Source organism: Sinohyriopsis cumingii, unplaced genomic scaffold (genome assembly GCF_028554795.1).
Source record: "Sinohyriopsis cumingii isolate HCF-2022 unplaced genomic scaffold, ASM2855479v2 utg002136l, whole genome shotgun sequence".
Lineage (NCBI taxonomy): Eukaryota > Metazoa > Mollusca > Bivalvia > Unionida > Unionidae > Sinohyriopsis > Sinohyriopsis cumingii.
The window spans coordinates 1264470-1289782 of NW_028316138.1; the positions used below are offsets into that span (position 1 = coordinate 1264470).

Genomic DNA, 25313 nt, shown 5'->3' on the forward strand with positions numbered 1-25313 from the left:
CTTGATTCTTTTTTATTTGAGTTTTAGATTTAAAAGAGAACAAACCTCAAATTACAAAATGTAACACATGCTTTCATAATCAATGTAAGAATCACATTAAATGTATGCATGCTTAATTCTGTCTGACATCCTCTTGGATTGTGAGATTTTTGATTGACAATTAAGTTGTGAGAAACTCAGTTACTTAAAATAGAAAATGTTTGCTGAGATTCCTTGTAATTTCCAAATGAACATCATTTTCCAACCAAGAGAATACATTAAATTAATAATTAATAATTACTATAATAAATACTGTGCCATTTAATTTGATGAGGCATACAGCTTTGAATTGGACAAGCTAGCTTGTTTTTTGGCAAGGAGAAATTTGGTATTGACACAAGTTATACATTATCTCTTTTTGTCTTTTCGTCATTAACATATACTGAAACATATATCAGTGTTAACAATATTGCAGTTGTTAACAGCATTAATGTATTTAGCTTTTGTGCAAAGATACACCATATATTCCCTAATTAATATTCCCAGGGGTGTTCCATTTTCCAAATGGGGCGTGGGGTGGTGCATGTATTAGAGCATAGTAACAAAAGCTAACGTTCTTTTGATGTACTCTAATAATGTACATCTGTGAGCCACTGAGTTGAGCCATTGCAAATATCAGCACAGTTAAAATGATCATTAAATCAATCAACACATTTGCCCACTAAGCAGCGGACTGAATTAGGACTGGTAACTCTTTTGTATCATGTTAAATGTGTCTGTGACTTAAGTAATTTACACATTGATGTATACATTGTAATAGTGATCAACTGATGAAGCAATTTGTTTAATAGAGTGAGGACATATATTAGGGAAGATATAGTATTTGTTTGAACATTTGCAGGGTGTATGTTTTGGACACATGATTGTAGGATTCACACTGAAGTCTAAACAAAAGAACACAAAATACAATAGAATACACACACAAAATTGCACAGTGTTTGTAATCCCACTTTCTCTGATTAAATCATCCCCATCATCTGAAAATTGCCCAATATTTTTCAGAGGTGGATGGAGCTACTGCTAGAATACACCCTACATTTTGATAAGTAATGTTTGTATCATTATCATATTTATTATCCTTGCCCATGTGATAGAAACAATTGTAATACAGGGGACAATTTTCAGTACAAGGTCACGTACTGCAGTATAATTACAGTCTTGTTAGGATACTGTAATTAGGTAGTGACTTTGGCCATCTTCATAATCACATTAATCAAAATACCCAGGTGATAGAACTGGTTTAGATCTGCATTAGTCATTTTTCAATTATGCAGGTATTTTTTGTGTTTAACAACAAAAAATATTTTCTGTATCTTTCAGTCTGGTCATGCTCTTGTGCTAGACTTAGAAGGTCTGGTATCTTCACTGGACAACCAGCGAGTTGTAGTTGTGCCCAGAGATGATTGTCCAGGTAATTAGTTACATTTGAGAAGTTAGTAATGATTGATGTATATTAGGAATTTGTAGCATTGGACAAATAGCCATTTAGTGAGTTTGCAAAGGTAAAAACAGCTTACCTTTAACTTAAATATTTTAACCAGTCTAGATCTACAATCATTACCTTGCCACAATAAAGTGCTATAGTTTACATCTGCAAAAAAATACCAGCTTTAAGGTAATTGTACCTGATATAGCTAATTTTGTATACTCCTTGAGATCTGAAATTTGACACGGAAGTTATTAACAAAGGTTATATGATGTATCAAGGACTGATCTAATGCCTTGTATCCTGTTCATTTACCTTATTTCAGGAAGAAAATAATTAAACTCTGGAGGAATTCATATTAAGATTTTGATTCCTGAGCAGTGTTGAATTATTGAAAAAACATTTGCCAAATTTTTAATATTTGGTTCACATGTTAGACAGATGGTCATGAATGGGCTTTAAGTATTATTAAGACCGGTAAAGAATTCTACTGAATTACAAATCTCATTAATTGAACCAGATCACAGCAGTGAATGCTATCAGCCGGTCTTGTTTAGGATAATGTACCTTTGAATTTATCATCTTTTTACACCAAGCTGGGGTAATCAGTACCTGGAACATGTTTTTTAATATAATATTTATCATTTGATAATAGTAGTAATATTAATCATCTTTTATTTTTCTTAAATTTCAATGTTTATTGTTTGAATTTTTAAAAATACTATTTCTTGATTTTGAGGCAGTGTAACCTAATTATAGCAAATAAATCTGTCAGGATCTTACACGTTTTTCTACTTGTCCTTACAGGATACCAAAGGCGTAGATCATCTCTCTTTGTGTTTATTGAAAAAAGAGTCCACCGCAACTGTAGCAAAGGATCGAGTGTAGACAAAGATGCTACCAAAGGTCACATTTGCATTTCAGAAGAACGAAGTCAGAAGACACTCAAACGATGGTAAGATACAAGCCTTTATTAAAGACATTACATTATGATGCAGGTGCCCCTGATTATCACCATTTCCATCTGTCTGTCCATCCACTAACACTTGCATAATACTCAGTATAAATTATGCCATTTCATAGGTGAATTTCCAATTAGTGGTAGATTTACCTTTTAAAGATTTATTTTTAATCCAATTTTGATTTCCCTAAATCTCTACTACAGCCATTTCTTGTTTAATTTCTTCTTAGTTGACAAGTGGTCAAGCATTTTTTAGCACATTCAAAGGTTCAAGGTTTAATCCCTTAATTTTTCTGTTTGTTTGAATTGGCTTTTCAGCATAAAGTTGATTTTATCTGCATGGTAGATGCTACTGACACTTGGGACAGCATTGGATGTAATTGTAGTTTTACCAGGGAACCATTACTTGTTAACCTTCAGCCGCTAAAAAAGTTGGCCATGGAAACAGTTATTGGCTCATGTGTTCATATGTTGGACTAGAGTTACTAAATTTTGTTCAGTCCTCATTAAGGGTTAGTAGAATAGCAATTGTTTGAGCCAAAACATGGCGTTCTGTTGCACGGTAGAAGATAAGCCAAAACATGGCATTCTGTTGCACGGTAGAAGATAAGTAGAGTTTTATGTCTGATTAGACATTGATGAATCTTTATCCAAAGTTTCTGCATGTTTACAATCGTAATGTCCTCAGCATTTTAATCCCTAAATTTGTATTATGTTTCAATATGTTGTTAGGCATCTGAAGTTGATTTTATCTGCATGTTAGCTGCTACTGACACTTGGGGCAGCATTGGTTGGAAATTAACCTTCAGCCACTAAAAAGTTTGGTCATGCAGTCATTTGCTCACATGTTCGTCGAGTTATAAAAAAAGTTCCTCAGTTCTCACTAACTCACTGCATTTTTACAATCGGGATGTCCTCTGCCTTTTCTATTGCATGCTAGAAAAAAACTTGGATGTAAATAATGGCCATTTTAAATTGCCCTCAGTCACATATTTGTTATAACATAATGACACAACTGTGACTAAATGACATGTCGTCACTAATAGCACATAAGCAGTTGTTTCAGGTTATTGAAACCAAATGATTTCATGAATGTTTCACTACAAAATTGCAGAACAACTAATACTTTAAAGTGCAATTACTTCATTCTGAAATGGCAATAATTGCTATTTTCATTATATCTATGATGATACAGGCAGTGAATAAAGCCTCACCACACAAAATACAATGTCTTATTTTAGTTTTGGAACTTTTATTACAAGGAAACTTAGAAATTTTGTGTTTTCAAAATGCTTAATTTATGCAAAATTCTATAAAAAGCTATTTAGCTGTAATATTTATTGCATTCTGCATATAGTATATTTACATGCTACATTCAGTTATCTTCATACATGCTATTAATTTACAAAATAGAGTGTTAACAAAATAATTAATAATTCATAATTTATTCTCCAGATGATGACTTGTGTCAGCTTCAAAAACTGCATCCTGCTGTGCCTAGATGACCAGCATGGACTGTCCGTGCAGGAGCTTGAGCTTCCAGAACTTGTGCAAAAGAGCGACTGAACCACCCTCTGGAGGGGAAAGTGTCCCACCCATGATCATGAGAGACTTCTGCTAGTCTACCTCCGTGAGGAGAACTTCAGACATGATGGCATCATTAAATTGGTGACTTTGTTCAAACAGAAAGCAATAAATGTTTTTCACACAAGGAAGAGAACCCCTCTTCAGTTTCTCAAAGAACTAGTTCACCCAATGATTTGGATACTAGTTCTAAACCATTGGTGTTTGATCCTTCAGTAAAGCTGGACTTCACCGATTGGAGTTTCAACACAGATTGAGTAATTCCAACAGAAGAGGCAGATTCCAGCTTTGACTTTCTACAAACAATTGTACATTGATGACATTATTGACAAAATAAATATTTATCAAGATCTATAGATCTCACAAGACTAGATATGGATTGACTAGATATGGATCGAGTGTACAAAATCTTCGTTCTCCGTTAATTATTTAAGACAAATTATCTCCAAATCAGACACTTTATGGAAATCATTCTTTGGAATTGTCAGATTCTTGAGATGCAATGGTGGGAATATCTCAGCATCTGCTTATGACTACTAAAGAGGATTCATATGAAATAAAGACAAAACAGCAATATCCTCAGCTAGACTGAATCTTTAAAGTGTTGAAAGGACCTCTCGTCACACTCCTATTCATTTGAATAGTCCCATAATCACAGAGGACCAGACTGATAGTCTTTCTGCTCTGGACACAGACCGAAAAATAACAAGGACTACATTTATCAGACAAAGCAGTTCCCAAACAAACTAGCGTATCATTCTGATTCTGAAATAGATGTAACTTGTATATCTATATTATCTTTTGTTCATTTACTTTTCGGTTCTATTTAGAATATCATTGTTATTATGTTTCAAGTCATTCTTTCTTTCTTAGTTAAACATTCTGTCATTTTCTAGCTTCACTGTGTTGTTTTCCTTTTTGTCCTATAATTAAAAATATTCTTTGCAAAATACAATCTTGATGACGTGAGTCAAACTTACACCGGTGACTCTTTTTGCCAGAATATGTCACCAGGGTAACAAAACATCAACAAAGATCTGCCATTTGATGGCAGCAGAGCAAGGTCTGCGTTACTGGCTCAAATTCAGGCCTGGAAATCACAAATGATATAAATTATGAAAGCCCATATTTGATTGGCTCTAGCAATAGCTTTTAATCTCCAGGCAGAATTCGAACAAACGTTATGATCCTGTGGTGCCAGTAAAAAATGTTGTTGCACTAAATCTTGAGCTGAACTGAAAATGCTGACTTCTGATTGGTTGGTGTCAAATCACTAACCAATCATTTCTCAGCATGCAAGTTTGAGTGAGAATTCTTTGATATCTGGTGGCCTAGAAATCGTTCACTCATTGGTTCATTTTAAGTACTAGAAGGCGTATATATTTCAGATCTGAAAAATTTTCAAAATTTCCATTCAGTCACAGCTGTGTTAAATGTAAAATACCTTGGCACACAAAAAGTAGACTTTGATTTTCTAAACAAAATTTTTATGACCTGTTTAGTATTTGGATAATATTGGCACCAATTGTTTTTCATCTTTTGTTACTCGATCATAATACCTTAGGAAAACTACTACCCTGCAAATCCAGCCCTTTCAGATTAAAACCTATTAAAAAAAAGCTAAGTGTCATCTGCCCACCTTAGTGGCATTACAGCAATCTCCCCTTGATACCAGGATCAGTGTCGAATCCTGTGAATTCTTCAGTTACTAATTTCATGGGTGCAGAGTAGCTCACTCTCTACAGATAATGAGGCCTCACAAAATAAAAAAAGCAGTTGACAGCTTTGACTTCTAAATGACCAGCCAATGGAGTTTCATTGACTAGACTAACGATTCTATCGATGTATGAACAAAATTTAATAGCTCAGTGGCCAATCATCACAGGCTGATCAGGTGGTCTCGGTATTCTCATAAGATTTCCATTTTTCATAAAGTAGCAAACTTGGACTTTTGTGGCTTCAGCTTCACTAATGTCTCTCATGATCTTGTTCATGTTCAATAACAAGTGATAGATATTTGTCAACCTGATTAAAATAAAGAAAATAAGTAGTACAATGGGAATCAATGTGATCAATACCTCTTGACTGGATAAGACGAAGAGCAAACATGACCTCATCAAAAGAGTGACCAGTAAAAATGTTAGCTAAAGTAATAATTTCCTGATTGACATCATTCTTAAGAGCTCTTTTTGCCATTACTGTAATAACTGTACAAGCAGGGTATAAATCAGTGAAAATCCAAATTAAATCCAACATTATGTGCTTGTGGTGGCCCATGTTGTGTTGATGTACGTACAGTCTTTTTGTTGAATCACAATGATACCATGAAAGAATTAAATACTTATTTGAATTTTCAGTATAAATTCAAGTCTGTTTCTATGAATGTTATATTTTAAAAGTACTTTGTACTTCCAGAGAAAATCAACTGAATTAAATAAATTCCAGCCCCAATGAATTACTGGAAACATTAACAATACAATTTGATTCTGCTAAGATCTTAAAGCATGAATGACAAATTTTCAAATAAGATATAGTTTAAACAAAGACGTAGAGAGAGACTCCATAAAAGGATCAAAAGTACATTGTTCTTTAGGGATCTGAATTATAATTAGAAAGTTAATCACCAAAATCACAATAAAAGATGATAATCATCACATATTCTAGCTACAAAAATACAATGTCCTTCTAGCTATAAAAATAAAATTTCCTTCTAGCTATAAAAATACAATGTCTTTCTAGTTGTAAAAATACAATGTCTTTCTAGCTATAAAAATACAATGTCTTTCTAGTTGTAAAAATACAATGTCTTTCTAGTTGTAAAAATACAATGTCTTTCTAGCTATAAAAATACAATGTCTTTCTAGCTGTAAAAATACAATGTCTTTCTAGTTGTAAAAATACGTCTTTCTAGCTATAAAAATACAATGTCTTTCTAGTTGCAAAAATACAATGTCTTTCTAGCTATAAAAATACAATGTCTTTCTAGTTGTAAAAATACAATGTCTTTCTAGTTGTAAAAATACAATGTCTTTCTAGCTATAAAAATACAATGTCTTTCTAGTTGTAAAAATACAATGTCCTAGCTATAAAAATACAATGTCTTTCTAATTGTAAAAATACAATGTCCTAGCTATAAAAATACAATGTCTTTCTAGTTGTAAAAATACAATGTCCTAGCTATAAAAATACAATGTCTTTCTAGTTGTAAAAATACAATGTCCTAGCTATAAAAATACAATGTCCTTGACACAGCTTAAGATAATGATGTTCACTCAGGAAAAAAATGTTGTTTCTAAAATGGTCGGTGATTTTGGAGAATTCCAGCCCAACATACATTGTTAATTATCAATAGCATATAATGAAATGAATTTTAAAAGAAACAAACTAAATTAAACAAATTAAATATACATAAGAGCTCGTCAAGGAAGGTCTTGATGTCACTAAGGATGCAATTCTTGAACTCTTCAAGTAATATGAACTGGATGTTGTTATCATAATCTTGATCAACCTTCTTGGCTCAGCACAACCTATCAAATAGTTCTATTATTATTGAAAATTTGACATGGGTTTGTCCAGTTCCTTTTCTACAGTTCCTAAACCATGTCAAAATGCCACAGGTACCAGCTCCTAATGCTTCAAGACACATTCCTTAACCATGTCATAATCAGCACTTTGTTGTGCTGGCAACAAAATGTAGACTTCACAAGCTTTGCAGATAAGTACATTTTGTAATAATAAAGTCCAATAAAATAATAAAGTCCAATGCTCTTTGGCCCACTGCTAATTTTCAGAAATCTTCTCAAATGAGGAAAATATTGATCTACATCATTTTCTCCAAAAAGGAGGTAATAATCTAATATTTCTGATAACATCAAAACCTGAACTTGTGTGTAAAGGGAAGATGCTTTCCACTTGCCAGTTATAATTCTTTTAATTTCTCTTTCTTCTCTCTTGATCTGTATTTCCCTCTCTTTTTACCTTTATGTTTGCAAAAATTATCTCTCTCTTGTCTCTTTTTGAATGTTCATTTGCATTTGCTTTTCCCCTATTTCTCTCTCCCCCTTCTGATTTTGGATTTCCATCCCTTCTTTTTTAAGCAGAAACTTCTTTTTTTTACTCCATTCCCATCTGTTTTTTTTTTATTTGAATTGTTTTAATTTCATTTCTGAGCCAGATATACCGGTAGACTTACTAACCAAACCCAGAGCACTTTTATATAATAATTAAAAAAAACAATTTCCATCAAACACTGTATCAAAATGTTTTCTATTTCTTAATTTCCAAAAGATACCTCTACTTCCCAAATAGAATAATGTCTAGCAAGCTCTAGCACCTGTTAACTCTACACTTCCTTGATAAGATTCAATACAATGTTCGCCACTTTAGATGACATTGGAAAAGTTCATCTGGTTCTCAAAATGTGAAATTAAAATGACTTGGACTAAGAATGTTCCAAAGGAATTATAGTGATCTTGAATAAATTCCATTCCTGAATGTACCGATGTACCAATAGCTTCAAATGTACCGATGTACCACTAGCCTCAAATGTGCTGATGTGCTGGTAGTTTTGCTGTATGACAATGATACAATCTTGAATGTCTTTGGATGAAGTCACACTAATCCCAAAATAGTTGTTTAGTCCCAAATTCAATGAATTCTTTGTAATTTTAATGAATATTTTAAATACAAATTTGTTATAACTGAACATAATTAAAAGACTGATCCCAATACAGATGTTAAGATAAGAATAATTCTGATATGAACAATTTTATAGAGACACCCACAAGACCTATGTGACAATAACCATTTCTTGAAAATATGGTGTCATGTTAATGGAAAATTTCTTTAAAAAATATAAAGATCAGGACTGTTAAACTTTAGCAAATCAATCTGACACCTCAGGCTGACTATGAATTTCCGATGGGAAAATGAACTCTAATCCCAAATAAACAAATTTACAAATATCTTGAGGTTTAGTCTATACTTATGGACAAAAGTTAGCTATGTCATTTACAAAACTACTCTTGCAATCTATAATTGTCAATAAAAAATTAAATATGCTACAGTATATAGGCACATAATATCATGTGCTGGTATTGTGTGTAATGCAAACAACTCATTTATATTACTGTATATTACTGTATTATACAGACACCTAGCCACCCAACTGAAGTTGATGCTACCATCCAAGGTGTAGAGAGGTGTATTTCTGATGTGAAATCATGGATGACATGTAACAAGCTGCAGATGAATGATGATAAAACTGAGGCCATTCTGATCACAACACAAAGACTTTCTCATTCACATCCTTTACCTCAAACAATAAATATCAGCAACACCAACATTAAATTCACACAATCAGTGTGAAACCTAGGTATTACTCTGGATAGTACTCTTACACTGCACCAACATGTCATGAACATATGCACATCTGCATATCTTGAGCTGAGACATGACAGCTCCATTCGCAAATATCTTTCAGTTGATGCCACTAAAACACGTGTGTTCATTAGTACTTTCAAGACTGGACTACTGTAACTCAATTCTGTCTGGTTCATCTCAATATCTACTCCAGAAACTTCAAAAAAGTTCAAAACACAGCTGCTCGGATGATACTGAGAGTACCACGATCAGAGCACACCTCCCCGCTGCTCTGTACCCTACAATGGCTATCCATTCAATCCAGAATCAAACACAAAATTTGTTTTCTGTGCTACGTTTCACTGACGGACTCTAGTCCAACATATGTATCCGACCTCACCCATGTGTACACACCAACAGGATACTTACACTCCACTTCTGACAATCGTATACTCATTATTCCCACTATGAAAACAAAGTCATATGGATAGCGTTCTTTTGCATACCAGGGCCAAGCAAAGTGGAATGAATTGCCCACTGAATTTAGACACAAAGACAGTGATCCCATTCAAGAGTGCTCTCAAAATTCACTTATTTCGACTGCAAGAACAAACTTAAAGACCTAATAATGTTTCCTACCTTAAATATTCTCAGCATGTTTTTTTATGTTTTCTAATTTCATGGTGTTTGTTTTTGTAATCATATCACTATATGTTTTTTATCTTATAGGTGTTGTGTAATGTTGTAAAGGGCTTAGAGCTTCTAAAGATTCATAGATCAGTGCAACCCACATAGTACCATTTAACACTTCCGGCATACGATGTTCAGCTTGGTGCCTCAGTTTCCAAGATTTGTCTATTCCAATATCCTCAAGCCTTTGCCACCCAAAGGAGCCTCTACTTAGTGACAGCTTGGAAGTAATGGGATCGATCTCACAATGTGCTGCAAGGGTAGAGAACTCTTGACATCCTTCTCCAACTACTTCGCAGGTAGCACAAGATGCATTGACTTCACAACCTTTAACCAAACCAATGAAAACTGGCTCTTATGTTCCCTCACCATTACTAAATCTTAAAATGATGCTTAAATACTAATCTTCACAGTCCTGGACTGAAGAAGTTTTCCACCCAATCCGATCTACATTCTGTCCTCATTCCTCTGCAACACCTGCTTGGTCAGCAATTCCGTCATCAGGTGATCATTGACTATGGAAGAATTTACTTTCAATCGCTTCCACGATTTGCAAGAGTTACTGACATTTTTGGCTGCTGACATTTTCAATTAAAAGTCCCAAGCATCTATGGATGCTTTTTCTCTAAGACTTATTCCAACAAATTGTAGTCGGCAGCTGTACAAGCCACACACAGCATTTTTCCCTTTAGTTACCAAGCAGATGATGCTTAATATCGTGAGCATGGTAACCTAATATGTGGTGGGAGACTGTTTATAGAATGACCCACTTTTTGTGCAGAGGTCCGACATATGACCATGGCCATAACAGCAGTATCTGCAAACTTATAATTGGTGGAATTAGATACGATATACTATGCTCCACCTTCTTAAGGACCATCATAAGGCTAAGCTATCCTTACAACCTTAATTACCTAATCTTCTATTTGTTGATTAGGTTGAAAATATCAGCAAACAAGCTACCAAGGATACATTCTTTTCCTCCTTCAATCCCAGCTACAGCAGAGGGATTTGCAAGGCTATTAATGAAAATCACATAAACATCCATAGAGCACAGACCATTGAGAAGCAGTCCTACTGAATTTACAACTGTCACAAACCAGTTCTCTAAAAATAAAGTGGATGAATGGTAATGGGAGAGGGCCAATTTTTTTGCACGTTTTCTCTCCAAGACACTCCTTATCTCAAATGACATCACCTTCACACCCTCATCACAGATCACAGGTTTACTATGACACAGCTGCTTTGATCATACTTAGAGTACCATGATCAGAGCACACCTCCCCGCTGCTCTGTACCCTACACTGGCTATCCATTCGATCCAGAATCAAACACAAAATTTGTTCTCTGTGCTACGTTTCACTGATGGACTCCAGACCAACATACCTATCTGACCTCACCCATGTGTACACACCAGCAAGATACTAACGCTCTTATGACATCGCATACCCATTATTCCCACTATGAAAACAAAGTCATATGGACAGCGTTCTTTTGCATACCAGGGCCCAGCAATGTGGAATGAATTGCCCACTGAACATAGACACAAAGTCACAGTGATCCCATTCAAGAGTGCTCTCAAAACTCACTTATTTTGACTGCAAGAACAAACTTAAAGACCTAATAATGTTTCCTACCTTAAATATTCTCAGCATGCTTTTTCTATGTTTTGAAATTTCATGGTGTTTGTGTTTGTAATCATATCATTATATATGTTTTTTACCTTATAGGTGTTGTCTAATGTTGTAAAGTGTTTAGAGCTTCTAAAGATTAGGCACTATACAAAGTCCTCATGATTATTATTATTATGTGGACCCGACAAGTGGTTTACAGTGGACTCAGGGATATCATGTTCAGCGCACCTTCTTTTCCCAGGGTTCCTTCAGCACTCTTCACTTGGTCATAAACCTAGATGCATTCAATCAATTCTTACAATCATTGGATCATGATGGAATGCAGCAATTGGTTCTAAATGCCACCCATTAAGGAGACCGTACAATCAATGTGGACTTGCAAGAGGCATGACTTCACATACTCCCAGACATACATAAATACCCAGACATACATAAATACATTATTCATAAGTAATACAAAATATTCATTCTTAAGATTAATACTCTTTTGGGATTATTGTGAGATCATTCAAGGGCATGCTGGAAATGAGCAAGAACTAGATGAGCACTTATTCTGTACTTTCATATTTCACATTCAAAATCTATGGTCCTCATTTCAAAAGTTGGTATAACCAGTCTATATACAAATGATAATAAAAAGGTTGTAAAAACCTTATGTTGGGCGATAACAAAACATTTATCTTTGATCTTGCAATGTGAATTCATTTATTTGACACATTTGATCAAAATCTAATTTAAATAATCAGAACTCGAGAGTTATTTCGGTCATGGTGTTGTTTTTCTTTGATGGATGGCTAATCATGAATGGATCATGCAAGGCTGGAGTTGCTTTTAAAAAAAATAACAGCCAAACAATGCTCTCAAGTTTAAACACAAGCTTAGTTCTGCATGACAGTGGTCTAAAAATGACTTTCTCCAACAAGACATTGATGTAAATATGCACCAGGCATATTATAAATTCAAAGAGCATATTAACTCCAATAAATAATATAAGCCATGCAATATTTACAAATACAAAGCAACTTAGCAAAGGAAAACATGTCTGCCTTGAAAAGTACAACAAATGATATATAACAAAATTGGCATCCTTTCTTTCATTTATGTATCATGAGGATAAATAATGCAGCAACTGCCAGGATTTTTAGCTCTACTAAATAAACCGTCATAATCTAAAGCTTTAGATGTCATAAGCCTCAAGATTTGGGGCATTAAAAGTTCAAGGTCATGGTCACTAAAACAAATAAATATGATATATAATATACGAGATTCTATACAACAGATTTTTTTCAAACAAAATTTATAAACTGGGTTGAATAATTTCTGAAGTTGGGAGAAAAGACCAGCAAAATGCATAACATGGATATATTTTTTTAAGCTGTTATTCTAAACAAGTTATACAAATATTTCATGGCCAATTAGCATAATCTTGTAAAAATGTAATAGAAATTCATGCCTCAGCATGTTCTTTAAAATTTCATCAAAAATTTGGTTGAGTGATTTTTGAAAAGAAACCATTTAAATAATTTTCAGTTTTTAATAATGAGTGCCAAATTGTATGACAAACCAATGGAATTTTTAAAAATCTAAATATCTTGGCCTTAAGGTCAGGTGAATCATAAAAATGCAGTTTAGTATAGTGAAATAACACTGAAAGGCATTCTCGTGCATTGGATATTATGCTTTATGACATGTTGCGATGTCATGTGATGTTACAAGGTATTCCTGTATAATTTAGTATCAAGAAAATGATCAATTGTTTAATCAACCAGGATAAGACAGAAGTAATTTGACAAACTGTTTGAAAAAGAACCCAAAGACATTTTGCCAATCAAAAATTAAAAATTAATATAATATGTCCTCTTCTATTCAAATGTGAAAATTATTAATAGTGTGTTGCAGTGATGTTGAGAAGTGTTGCAGTGAGGTCCTAAATTAACGGGCTAAGCTGGTTTTATTCTTGAGAACTTAATCAACCTGTCACATGTCTTGTTAAAGTCACAAAATTTAGACAATCCCTTTTTGGATAGATATGTTTCAAAACCATCTTGAAAGTTTTAATAAAAAGAATGCAAAATATTGTCTTTTTTTCCATTTCTTTTTTGGAATCAAACTGATGTTAAGGGACAGTGAAACCACTTTTCTGACTGTCTGTTAGAATCGTACAAACTTTGTGTTCATCCAGGAATTTACAAGAAAGAGGAAACCAGCCCTTGCCCCCCACCCCACAAAATTATGGATGTACCACTGCTTTCTGATATGTGTGATAATCTTAAATTACTACTAACCTGCCATATTTTGCACAGTGGTTTAACTGTCCCATAACATTAAAATCCATTATATGAATAGATGTGTTAAGACACTTGATGTTATACATACAACTCACCTAATAAGACGCATAATTATTGCTATTATAAGTAGCAAAAATTACAATTAACATCAAGTATGAATATTATACATTGTTACTATTACCTGGTTCTGCAGCTAGACAAAATTCCTATCATAAAGGACAAAATCTGTATGAATTAGAATACAAACACAAAATATACTGAAAAATAATTTATATTCAACACTCACTTGAACTAGACTATGTGTGCAACTTTCGCTGAAAGATCACGATCTGGAACACTATAATGATCGTAGTCGGGTGCTCAGAGTGCTGTAATACATTATTCTCATATTCGTCTTTTAAAGTTTGCAAAGTGCTGTTGATTTATCCTTTTTTCAGATCTGATGTTTTGAAATTTGAAGAGATCCATCTTTTCTAACATTTTTGCCAGATAACATCCACAATTCACACCGTAAAGCATTGCATTAACATCTGGCACCATTTTCTTTCAAAGAAGACTGCTTCACTAACTAGCTTATCAATAACTTGAATCTGTTTGGCAAAGTTCACATATGAAGCCTGTTTCTTAGAAATGGGTCAAATAGTTGCTATAAAAAGTAGCAAATAAGAAAAGTACTCTTACATTAATCTTACACAGCAGTCATCATTTTTAGAATATTCACAGATTTATATGAGTGAAATTAAAGAGATGAAAATAAAAATGACAAAACAACATTTTATTGCTATATTTTTATTTCATTTTTTACTGTACAAAAAACATGTAAACCATCTAGTCTAACACAAGAAGTAATTTGGTGATAAAAAAGCGTAATGATTACGCCAAAAGCATAATGGTTGGAATGCACCACCACCACCCTCACTAACTGCTCGTGTTAAGCAAACTTCAGGACTCCCTTATCATCTCATGCCCTCACTCAGTCATGATGAGGCTGATGCTTATGTACCCAATTACACAAGTTAGTGTGGACAGTGCATGTACTGCTATTGTTGTTTTGTTGGGTTTTTCTAGAATGCTATCTTGTGTGAAACAATGTTTCCATAGTTTAAGAAAATAATTGAGCAATGGCTGAATATATATATATATATATGTTATTTATTTTCAGGTTTCATTAATCATTACCAGGCCATTTCTGAAAAGCTTAACATGATACTACTAAACAGGAAGTCCTCTACTTGAAATTGAAAGAATTTTCACAGTTTCTGACCTCCACTTCTCTTTTCCAGCTTTTCTAACCTGCCCTTCAGGTCCTTGTAGTTGCCTAATATGGTCTCCAAATCATCTATCCCAGGCTGTTCAATCTGCTTAATTCCTTTTAGAATTTCTTTCTCAAAGTCAGGGTCTTGGCAACGCTTCATTAACCATGTTAAGGATGTGGTAATATTTGTCCACTTGAGCTTAAATTGTGCAGCGTCCATCACAATCGATGCAGCATGCATGAGATCATTTCTTTCTTGTCTCAGATCCGTCATTTTTGGCTCATCCTGTGTACTGAGGTTAGGGACAATGCTACACAGAAGAGCAGATGAGAGGGTTATGTCATACTTGCTTAAATCTGTTGGTCCTTTCTTAGGAAATAAGATGTCTATCTGATTTTTATATAGGACTGACCTCTTCTTAAGATCAGTGATGGTTTTTATGTGGCTCTTCAGATATTGATCAAATGTGCGCTTTGGAGTGACAGTGTAGAAAGTCAAAAGTCGTCTAAGAACCTTTGATCCAACGTCAACCACCAAGGAAAAAACTTTAATAAAATTATTCCTGACATGATCTAACTGTGCTGTTTGCATGCTGGAAGGGACTGCAATGTGAAATAGAACAAAATATGAATTATAATTAATGTATTCTGATATGTAATCTATCATAAATAAATAAACTGTGTAATTTAAGGTGTACTTAAATAAAATGCTTTATAATTACCTTTTTAAGTTCTGACAAGTTAAATGCAGCTATAGAAAACATGATGTACAAAGTCTGATAAAAATCAACACTGATAAAACAATGTTCTACATTTATTTATTGTATGCATAGGAGGTGTATGCATAGGAGGTGAGGTGTATGCATAGAAGTTGTATGTATAGGTGCATAGGAGATGTATGCTTAGGAGGTGTATGCTTAGGAGGTGTATTCATAGGAGGTGTATGCATAGGTGTATGCTTAGGAGGTGTATGCTTAAGAGGTGTATGCACAGGAGGTGTATGCATAGGTGTATGCTTAGGAGATGTATGCATAGAATGTGTATGCATAGGAGGTGTATGCTTAGGAGATGTATGCATAGGAAGTGTATGCATAGGTGTATGCTTAGGAGGTGTATGCTTAGGAGGTGTATGCACAGGAGGTGTATGCATAGGAGGTGTATGCATAGGTGTATGCTTAGGAGGTGTATGTATAGGAGGTGTATGCATAGGAGGTGTATGCTTAGGAGGTGTATGTACAGGAGGTGTATGCATAGGAGGTGTATGCATAGGTGTATGCTTAGGAGGTGTATGCATAGGAGGTGTATGCTTAGAAGGTGTATGAATAGGAGGTGTCTGCTTAGGAGGTGTATGCATAGGAGGTGTATGCTTAGATTGAATCTTGCATCTTGAGATCTAAACTCTCATCTGGAAACATTTAAACTGATCTGCCAAAATACTAGGATACATCAGCCAAACAATTTTCATCAACAAAAGTTATCAAACTGTTAATAAACTTGACTCAGTATCTTCACTGAAAGGAAACTAAAAATACTTCTGAATCTAGTACTGATTAATACCTTACTTTCCTTGAACAAATTAACACTCTCAATTGGAAAAATTAATAAAATTGGAATACACCTCTATTTTTTTATTAGTAATTTAAAACCTTTTATATGTTAATTCATGTAATTTGATGATAAACAGAAATGAAGACACATGGCTTACCTTAGGCTGATTGGACTATGCTCACAGGGGCTACATGTTGTAGTAATTTTAAAAAGTATATCTATGGAGAAAAAGTCATTTTAAAGCAATGGAAGAACATTTTAAGTTCAATATCATATAAAACTTGTTTAAAAGTTTGTTTCCAAATGCTGTGCTCATAGGGGACCCCATGCATAAATCCAGGGGGCCTTGCCCAAATGATCCCAATTGGGCCCTGCATTTGCTAAGGTCATTATTGACAAGACATATCTGCCTAGTCCCATGCTAAAATGCTCAATTTCTGCATTAGTACTACAATTTTTCTCCATTGTAAGAAAACAAATATTAGTTGCTGAAAATCCTATATATCAAAAGGCATGTCTACATAACTTTCTTGATATGTGTACCAAGTATGACTGAAATACATTAAACATTTTGAGAGTTGTGCTCAAGAACCAAACTTTTTACATATGGAAAGAGGGACTACAGGGTAAAATCACTCTACTGTATTACATACTGTGGGGTTTAAAAAAGTACTTACTGCTAAGATCCTCTCTCTGAAAGTAAAAAGGAAACAGAAAGAGAATTAGTTATCTTTCAAGGGATCCTTGGACAACATTCTTAAAACAAGTTTAACTAAACATTTTGACGGAATTCATAAAAATTCATATCTGTAATACACATGTTTATTCATTTAAAAAAATGTTTAAACCCCTCTATAGGTTTTATCAGGTGGTAGATGCAAAACAAATTTATTTCTGATTTGTTATTGATTTCCACATAAGTTTTATTTCTCTTATTTTATTTATATTTTTTTCTTTAGCAAAAGGTATTTACACTATTTCTGTCAATGACCATAACATTACTACGTTAATTTTGTACTTTTGTAAATCCAATCATTTCAAATTCATCAGTTTGGCAAAAGCATTCTCTTGGTTTTTTTCATTCTCCGTTTTGTTTATAAAGATATCTGTTTCAATTTCCCATTCACTCCCTGATTACTGTCATCAGAAGTATTTTATTTCAACGCAAACAAGATGTATATTCTCATAAGTCTGTCAAAACTCAACCTGCACTGCAGTTTTTTTCTAATAAATTTGCATGCAAAAATCTGCACTTTCTCACCTGATATTGGAAATACCTGTGAAATTTCCATCAAATCACATTTAGGTACTGTCCTGTACAAGTTCGTCAATAATTCAGCTGCCGACAGCCCTCAATAATTGTTTTACACAATGTGCTTTATAATCCTCCACTCATTACTTCATCAGCGTTGATGACTGCATATTTGTTGGGACACCATAAATTCATTTTTAAAGTAATTTTTTGTGCTGGGAACATTTTATCAGCTCTCAATATATATAGTAAATATGACATTCTCTCTTTAAGCTGTAAAATTAGGATAGTTATTTTTCTCTCATTTAGGCATATATAAGCCTACCAAATAAAAAAAAATCCAACCATTAGAATAATAAAGATGCATCTTTACTAAAAAGCATATCTTGGAAATCTATTACACTATTGTTGACTGTGAGGAATATGGACTTAAGGCATTTGAGATGTTACAAGCTCTGTTGGTAACACCTCTACTGGTTGCCCCCCTCCCCCCCAAATGTGCTAACAAAACATTGTGACCTTTGAATATCGCTTCATATATACAGTGCTGGTCAAAACCTCTGAACTGGTGGTTATGTCCAGCAAATACAGAGATGTAAGGAAGATACATATATTGGTATCTGAATATTTCTTGTATTAATTACATAGATAAAAGTGTCCACTTTTTATTTGCCTCAAAAGTTACTCAAATTCTGAGATGTGCCCTGTCATGTGTTGTGTCTGTCACTCAGCAATCATAGTAATGTATGTACATACACACTACCTGAAGTAATGCAAAGCTGGTTGTGTTTGTTAAATGCACCTTCTGAACTGTAAGATTAGTGCAAACTTGGAGAGGTGCACCCAATTTGGTCCAGCTTTTACTAAACTTCTAAACCCCAAAGTATGTACTGGTCTTATTTTGTAATCAGCTACCATATAGAGATTACAACAAAAATACTACAAATACCCAAGTTTTTAAAATCAGTTGTCCATGCATTGGATGGTCTTAAAAGTTATATGTAGAGTCAAATTGGGTAGTTGAGTACAACATCAAACTGAGATGACTGGTAAAAACAGGGCCTGGAGGGTTAGACAGGCAATCTCTATGTTTCACTGAGGTATGAAAATAGTCTTGAGAATACCCCTCAATTAGTTTCCCTTGCATTCTCCATTTCCACAGGCTGCACTAATTATCAAGCTATAACAAAATGGTGGCTTCCTTTGGAATGAATGAATTCATAGAAGATGTGTTTGTGTGTCTTTTGTATCATTATGTGTGTGTGTGTGTATGTGTGTTACAATGCGGAATAAATATCATTAACTCCAATTTATCGCTCAGAAATTAATATATGATGCAATATATACCTAATCAGTGTGTGTGAGATGTTGTAGAAGCCATCTCATGTATATAATCTTGTGTCAAAGAAAGATAACCAATAAAATTTAATTACACTGTTGCCAGAATGCATTTAGTTATGGTTGATGCTGTTGTTGTAGGGTTTAACGCCATTTTTCAGCACACGATAGGCTATACATGGCGTCCAGTATTAATGGTGGAGGAAGAAGCTGGGAAAACCCCAGAAAGAACCACTGACCCATGAGAAGCTACTGGCAAGCTTTCTCACATATCCACATTGGCTGAATCCGAGACTCGAACCCACGCAGACAGAGGTGAGATGGCAATGATCCATAACGGAGAGCGCTTTAGACCACTAGGCCACTCCTGGCCCCCCAGAATGCATTTAGCAAATTTGGTCTGGTAAGTGTTTAGTATCAGTTTAAATGAGCCAATGCCATGTGCAATTGGAGACTGACACACATATAAAAGTTGACAGCCTTCAAGATAACTCACAGATAAAGGTTGACAGCATTCAAGTTGTCACACAGGTAAAGGTTCACAGCCTTCAAGTTGACACATAGATAAAAGTTGACAGCCTTTGAATAGAATATTTCAGAAAACTAATGTTTTTTTAAATTTTAATAACCCTAGTTTTTGAAATTTTTAGTGAAATCAACAAGCTTATTCTAAAATGTCATCAAAAGTAGAAATCTTTCTTTCAAATCCTACCCAGGAACAATTAGATCTTTTCAAAAAAGATGAATTGATTCAACTTGCCAGAAAATACGATCTTTCTGAGGCAAAGGCTTCCTTAACGAAACAGTATTTGGTAGAAAAGAATGTTTTGGATAAAAGTGCTTTAGTTTCAGTCAGTAAGTCTGTATCATACTCTGACATAAAAATGAAGGAATTAAAATACAAGATGGAATTAGAGTTGAGGAAGCTGGAACTTCAGAAAGATAAAGAAAAGCAAATGCAAATGCAACTGGAAAAAGAAATAGGAAGAAGCGAAATTGGAAAAAGAAAAAGAACAAATGTTATTACAAAAAGAACAAACAAAAGTTACAATTTGAGAAAGAGGAAAGAGAAACAGGAGAGAGAGAAAGAAAACCAAATGTATTTACAAGCAGAAGAAAATGAGAAAGAAAAACAAATGCAGTTACAAAAAGAACAAATGCTAAAGGAAGAAAGAGAGAAAGAAAGAGAGATGCAAATGCAAAGAGAGAAGGAAGAGAGGGAATATCAATGTAGAATGAAAGAAATGGAACTGGCAAGTGAAAAGCACATTCATACTTCAGATCCAAATTTAAGTTTTGATCTTGCAAAGAATATTCGATTAGTGCTCCCTTTCAGAGAAAAAGAAGTAGACAAATATTTTCCTTATTTTGAAAAAGTTGCTGAAAATTGGAAATAGCCAAGGCAGCATTGGACTCAGTTATTACAATGTGTACTCACTGGTAAAGCTAGTGATATTTACTGTTCACTGTCAGTTCAACAAAGTGGTGACTATGATATGGTCAAAGAATGCATGTTAAGGGATTGTAGGTTAGTCCCTGAAGCTTCTCAGCAAAAATTCAGAAACTATAGAAAAGAAGCTGGACAAACTCATGTCTAATTTGCTAGAGGAAAAGAGCAGTTATTTGATAAATGCTTAGCCAAGAAAGTTGAATGAGATTGTGAAAGTCTCAAACACTATTATTAATTTAAGAGTTCAAAAACTGTGTCCATAGTGACATTAAGACTGATCTTGACGAGCATCAGATTGAAACCTTGGAAAATGCTGCTTGTGCTGCTGATGACTTTTCTTTAACTCATAAAGTTCCTTCTGTAAACAAAACTTCTACTCAACAGTCATTTGGCAGAAAACTATTTCAGCCTAATACAAGCCCTTCTAAAACTCAAACTGGCACAACTTTTAAAAATCAAACTTCAGAGAAGCTTAATTCAAGATCCTTGTCTCTTCCTACGTGTACTTATTGCAAGAAAAAAAGAACACATTATTTCTGATTGCTACAAACTGAAAAATAGGCATCAGAATCAAAGCAGACCTATTCCAAATGCTCTTATTTCTAAGAGGTCAAGGTCACGGTCATGTATTGAAAGCAATACATTTGTTGGGTCTAATAAACCCCAGCCTAATTTTATTATGCAGAATTATGAACCATTCATATCGAAGGGTTCTATATCACTCTTGGGTTTATTTGGCCAATCCTATCCCTATTAATATTTTAAGGGACACAGGAACTTCTCAGAGTCTTTTATTGTCAGAAACTTTGCCTTTTTCTGAGAAGTCTTCTTCTAATGAAATCATTCTTATTCAGGGAGTAGAGTGCAGCTTTGTTAATGTTCCTCTCCACTGTGTAAATTTGTCATCAGACTTAGTCTCAGGAACCGTGACAGTTGGAACAGTCTGTTTTACCTGTTGAGAGCATTCATTTATTACTAGGCAACGACCTAGCTGGAGACAAGGTTGTGGTTAATTCACTTGTAACTGACAAGCCTTACTTGGATCAGAAAGTCAATCCAGTTGAAAAAGAATTCCCTGATTTATTCCCAGCTTATGAAGTTACCAGAGCTAAGGCAAAGAAAGCTCTTGAGAATGATGTAGATAAGGAAAGTACTCTTTAGCTGACACATGCATTGGTCAGGCTTTTGATGACGCCACTTTCACTCCTTGTTTGGATCAATGAGAAGCAATTGATCACAGTGATCTTCTTTTAACTGCTCATTCTCTTAATTCTAATCAGGGTGATAAACGACAATCACTTGTCGTCAAACAGGAGAAACATCCTGAGATCTCCTGTTTGTTTCAAACGGCCATTAGTGAAACAGAAGATACTTAAGTTCCTGTCTGTTATTTCATTAAAAATGGCATTCTTATGAAAAAATGGAGACCTCCTGAGGTACCTGCTGATGATGAATGGTCAGTGAACTATCAAATTGTAGTTTCAAAACCTTACAGAAAGGAAATACTTAGTCTGGCCCATGAAACTCCATTAGCTGGTCATTTAGGGATCAATAAACTTATCCTAAGATCTTGACGCACTTCTATTTGCTAAAAACCAAAAGTGATGTTAGTAAATACTGTAGATCTTGTCATACCTGTCAAATGTAGGAAAACCAAATCAGAAAATTCACAAGGCTCATCTACAACCTATTCCTGCCTTTGATGAACCATTTAGTAGAATTATTGTCGACAGTGTTGGTCCCTTACCTAAGACCAAGTCAGGTAACCAATTCCTGTTGACCTTTATGTGTGCATCAACAAGGTTTCCAGAGGCAATTCCTCTGAGGAATATAAAATCTAAAACAATAGGAAAAGCTTTGATAACGTTTCCTTTTAATCAGTTTGGCCTTCCCAAGTTTGTACAGTCTGATCAAGGCTCAAATTTCATGTCTGGAATTTTCCAGCAAGTTATGCATGAATTAGGAATCCAACAATTCAAATCTTGTGCCTATCACCCTGAGAGCCAAGGGGCATTATAAAGATTTCTTCAGACTTTGAAAAATATGATTTGGTCATCTTGTTTTGATATGGGCAAAAATTAGGATGAAGGCATTCATTTACTATTGTTTGCTGTTAGGGAATCAGTTCAAGAATGAGTGAAAACAACAAGCTTTGAAATATATAACAAATAATTTATTTCCCTGGAAAAATCCTGTAAAAATGAAAAAATTTGATAACTTATGGTTTCCAGAATCAAATCCAAAAATAATACAAGAATAATCCACGAATAAAATTTTTTAAGTCCTAATATTGAAATGTTTTAATGATTCCAAGTTCGAGTTCCAATGAAGAATCTAAGATGGAAGGTGATGACGTATGCTGTAGCCTGTACTGTTTTTAACATCTACAGTTCCTTGCACAAACACAATAATTTATCCCCTGGTCTGGAAAATTCAAACGGAATTTTCAATAAATGTCCTTGTTCAAGAATTCTGTATGAATACAATAATATTTCAAGAGAAACTAATTAATCTTTCAGAGTCCAAATAATTTGGAGAAAAATTAACTAATAACTCAAAAGTTCATTTCTGGTCACAACAGAAGAAAACAACTTGACATTTAAGTGTTTAAAAGCCCTGGACTCTGAGATCTCTCTCTCTCTAAACATCACTATTAATACTAAGTATTTCACAATTTCAGAAATGCCTAATTGCGAAATATAATGTGAAATAGAGGATGACTTGATCATGTTTACATGTAAAAGTCACATAGCTCCTGTATGTCCCTGATAAGAACCAATCATTTTACTCCTAGAAAAAAGTTGTTTACTTGACCCTCAATCAAGGCCAGAAACTAAGCCAAAAATAGAAATAGTGGAATCTTCTGGATCTACATATCTTTGAAAAATATTTTCAATTCATCACCAAGGAATCAGGTGCAGATTTCAATAACGAAATTTCCAAATTCAAGTCTATCAAAGAACTGAAATTCTATCCATAACACATTGTCTATTTGTTCCAGTTACAACTAGAATAAATTCTCAAAATATTCTTTGCGCTAAAATTTTACTTTCATTATCAACCAATCCTGGTCAGATAAACACATATATTCTCTGTTTTATGTTCACCCATTTCCAGATTCTACCATATAGTTAATACCTTGAGTCTTACATCCATCCTTGATTTACCTGACAGACCAATGTATCATAGTAAAATGCATGAGAAAACATTGTGCATAGTTCTGCTTGCCAAAAATTACATTAGTGAATATAACATTTAAAGCAACATCTAAGTATTTCAGCTTTAGAAAATCTGAAGAAAAAAAATGATAAAAGTCTAATCAAGAGTTACTTTAATTGTTATCACCATTTATCTCTCTTCAATTTAAGGTTGGAATATATTAACCAGCCTTATCAAACTATGCAGTAACTTAATTGATGTGACGATCTACAGATGCAGGTATTACTTCAGAAAAGGAACAAAAAGAATTTAAAAACAAAAGTAAGGCAGACATAAGCCAATCAAAATACAAAATATGAAGTTCCAAAACATTCAATTAATGAAGTTAGCGGAAAACTAAATAACGAGGAGTCGTCACTATTAAGCATGGTGGTAGAGACCTAAGTGGTCATATGACTGCAGCATAATATTTGAAACCACCGCTAGTAAATATCACATTGCTGACCATAATTACTGTATAAATGGTAAATTGTATAACCTGTACATATCTGATAGAATGGATATCAACTAATGTGTAAAACACTCCACCTGATATACACACTCTATAACACTGCACACTACCCCCAACATTTTTGCCATATTTGAAAGTGTTTAATAAACCACTGAAAGTCACTAAGGTACATAAAAAGTATTTATTTTGCTGTTTATACACAAATATAACCAAATTTAGCATTTTAAGTTAATTATACATGCATATGTGGAACCACTATAGGGCTGTTGTTCTCATTAGAAATCATGGTACTAATTCAACTCCCCCATTTTGACTTAGGCAAATACCATCATATATAAATTCAATAACTTTAAATGTATGAAAGCTCATGATGAATGTTGTATTTATCAGTATAGATCAGAGGTACACAAATAATATGCACACATGAGCAATTGTAAAATTGCTTGCTGACCCATGAGGCGGCAGCAAATTTTCATCATAAACTATGATGACATTAAAGCATGCTGACAGAAAAGAATGAATGAGCAGTATGCATTGGCAAGAAATGAGTGGGGTGTTCCAGGTGTTATCCAGTGTTCTGGAATCTTCTGGTTCACCCTAATAGGAGGACAAATTTTTGTCATACAGTCAGGACATGCAATAACGACAGGTATGGTATTAATATTTAAAACTTTAACCAAATATGCATCCCACATACTGACCCTACTGCATGACAAAAGGATAAGACCCAGAGACAGTACTGGTATTGTAATGAAGGGAAGCATAAGAAAACAATAAATTCTAAACAGAAAGTGAAGTAGGTTTGTCATTACTGAAA

General features: G+C 34.1%; 1 protein-coding gene across 3 annotated transcripts in view; it reads right to left on the minus strand.

Annotated features, from left to right (window-relative positions):
- Nucleotides 1–14756: 14756 nt before the first annotated feature.
- LOC149771056 (uncharacterized) overlaps nt 14757–25313 on the minus strand; it is a 97087-nt gene continuing 86530 nt past the window's right edge. For all 3 annotated transcript variants that reach the window (XM_089948903.1, XM_089948902.1, XM_089948904.1), the window contains 2 exons: nt 17464–17479; nt 14757–15841 (listed from right to left, as the gene is read on the minus strand). In XM_089948903.1, the coding sequence (XP_089805029.1) occupies nt 15234–15841; nt 17464–17479 (624 nt within the window). In that variant the 3' untranslated portion in view covers nt 14757–15233. The remainder of the gene's footprint in view (nt 15842–17463; nt 17480–25313) is intronic.